This window comes from Arachis ipaensis, chromosome B03 (assembly GCF_000816755.2).
Source record: "Arachis ipaensis cultivar K30076 chromosome B03, Araip1.1, whole genome shotgun sequence".
Lineage (NCBI taxonomy): Eukaryota > Viridiplantae > Streptophyta > Magnoliopsida > Fabales > Fabaceae > Arachis > Arachis ipaensis.
This window is the reverse complement of record NC_029787.2, coordinates 1,507,647-1,510,557: the sequence shown is the minus strand read 5'-3', so window position 1 is coordinate 1,510,557 and position 2,911 is coordinate 1,507,647. Positions and strand designations below refer to the sequence as shown.

General features: G+C 32.7%; 1 protein-coding gene across 1 annotated transcript; it reads left to right on the top strand.

The window, feature by feature from the left end:
• LOC107632414 (ATP synthase subunit delta, chloroplastic-like) lies at positions 2,555-2,911 on the top strand. Its single transcript, XM_016336098.1, has one exon. It carries the CDS (start codon positions 2,555-2,557, stop codon positions 2,909-2,911), a length of 357 nt encoding a protein of 118 aa, XP_016191584.1.

Genomic DNA, 2,911 nt, shown 5'->3' with positions numbered 1-2,911 from the left:
GGTGAAATATTACAAATTAGTACTTTATATTTATGTGTCAGAAATTTAGTTTGGGTAGAGTGGTTATCGAATTAGAATCTCTCTTAAAAGAATTTAGTTAAGGTGAGTAGCTAGCGTCGCTAATTTTTACTTTGTATCTTGTTAAAAAAATTAGTTATTTGTAATTTCTATATTATATTTCTTTAATAAAATATTTAATATTTTCTTTATGTCAATTGAATAAATTGTATGCTTCCATTTGCTAGAAATTAATTATTGAATGGAAGTAAAAATGGTGTTGTTCAATTATATTGTTATATGGTGTGTAATTCACAAATGTGGATCTGCAAGATTCAGTAATCTGTAAAACATAGGTTACGTTTTGACTGCAACAGGAATCGTGAAAGCTACATGCAGGCTGCAAAACCTAGCTTGCGTTTGGCAGGGAATGAGCTTTAAGCCTCGAAACGTATTCCTGCTCCCTGCATGCAGACAAGGACTGCTGTGTTGATCGCCTGGAAACTTCCAAAACGGAAGTTGTGTTTGGCAGCTGTCAGGGACAAAACGCAGGTTGCGTTTGGCAGGTTCTCTGGCTGCATGAACGCCACATATTGCAGGAGAGCGGTGATGGAGTATTTAAAATGCAAAACGAACGTAAAACACAAGAAGGAAGGAAAAAAGAGTTGAAAAGCTTGTTGAAAGAGAGCTTACGGTGAGGGGTTTTAACTTGCAAGGTTGTGCTGAGAGCTTGTGGGAGGAAGAAGAAGAGTAGAAGGTTTAGGGTAGATATTATAAAACGAATAATGGTTCGTGATTTCACTAAACCTGAAGAACACATTATTGAATATTTGGATCATCCTCAATGGGTTATTTCAAAAAAAAAAATATTGCCCCTCACTAAACGCACCTTGCGTTTGGGCTAAAACAAAATAAATTTTTTTTTAAAACCTTCAAAAAACTAAAACGTAGCCTGCGTTTGTTTAATTTCAAGAAAAAAAAGGAAAAAAATAAAACGCAGGTTGCATTTTGGGCTGATACCATAGTAGTGAAAATTTTTTGCATATGTCTATTTTATTGCACTACACCAACATTTTTTCCATAACGAAAAAAAATGAACCTCCACTTACACATTCGGCTTTCTAATACTGTTTCTCTCATTTTTGTTCTAACCAACAAACAAAAAACAACAATAATCATCACACCGTATATTTACTGTCATTGTTATTGTCCCTGTCACCGTCATCACTTCATTTTTCACATTTAAAATCAATAAATTTGCAATGCAAAAAAAGAGAAGAGGAGAGTGAAAATAAGGAGAATGAATACGAAAGAGATAAAAAAAAAGAGAGAAGATATAAGAGGTTATGTGCTAGTAAACATGAGAGATTTGAGGAGACATAATTAGTAACCGATATAGAGGAGAGAAAGATGTGCCACTAATAATACCAAGTTAAATATTAAAAATATTTTAAATTTTTTATAAACACAAAAAATGAATTGCATATAAATGACTATTGATTGCCTTAAATGTGATGCAACTGAACTGCTTTATGAAGTTTCAATTAAATTGAATAACATAACACTCACATTTTCGGCGGGTCACTCATGTTACGTTGTTGTTTACTTTATGGTCGAATGTTGAGTCCATATATAAATTGGGGAAAAAAGTCCAACTTTTCTTGCTCCCATGCAAACAATAACTATACATTATATTATACAATATATATAAATAATATTCATTTGCATCTTTAGGGTAATGCATATGTATGGACAAGCCCACCCATATCTTTTGTTATTAATGCATGGCTCATAGCTAGTAAATAAACGTGTTTGAATGAGTAAATAAATTAAAGGAGTGGGACACAAGAATTTATTCATATCTCAAAGGTATACTGTATTTGGAGATGGTTTGATGAAAGAATTAAAACGATTTTCAAATGAATTACGAATAAAAATAAATAGAATAAATTAAAATATTTGAGAGAAAAGCAAAATTTAATCAAAGTTTTTTAGACATAGTGTATATTTTTTCCTTCTAAGCTGTTTCTATTGCTTTACTTATGATATATTTTGTTAATTAAGAGTTATAGATGGAGATGAGTAATAACTTTTTTACATAATTTTTTTTATTGTATTTTCGTAAGTTTGACAAATTAAAGATTAGTTTGTTGTAAATTTAAATTTTCCAACACTTGTTTAAGTAAATTAACGAGTTAATCACTAAAAAATTATTTTTTCTTTAAGTTGTGATGTCTATTTTTTGGATTTTTTTTTGTTTTTTTTTTCAATGATGTGATAGATGAGTATGTAAAGACAAAAAAAAAAATTTAAATGGATATAAGTACACAATCTTTTTACAATAGTGAATTAGAGTAAAGTAGCAAAACTAATCATGAAAAATTATAATATTGACTAATTTTATCATTGAAGAATTAAAAATAATATGTAACCATGAAAGATGGGTTTCATAGACAAAATTAACTAAATCCTAAAAATCTATCCAAAATCTCTAAATTTTCCCTCTACTCTAACCTAATTACTCTTAAACTCCAATCCCACCTCATATCCAACGACAATGGTGTCACTTTACACAACTCCCTTCAATCCAAATCCAAGATCCCTCCTCACCCATCCGAAATTCATCCTAAACCCTTCCGTCTTCACCACCACCTTCCCCTCCCTCTCCACCACCATCTTCTCCTCCCTCTCTCTCAAACTCACTCGCCCCTGCCGCTCTGCTGAAGCTCTCAGCGCCCGCATGGTCTCCAATGCTGCCGCAAGCTATGCCCTCGCCTTCGCCGACATCGCCAAATCCAACAGCACCCTCAATGACACCATAATTGACATCGAGAAAATCGACGAAATCTTATTCAATCCACAGATGTTCGACTTCTTCGTCAACCCAATTGTGGACGCCGAACGGAAGAAGTAG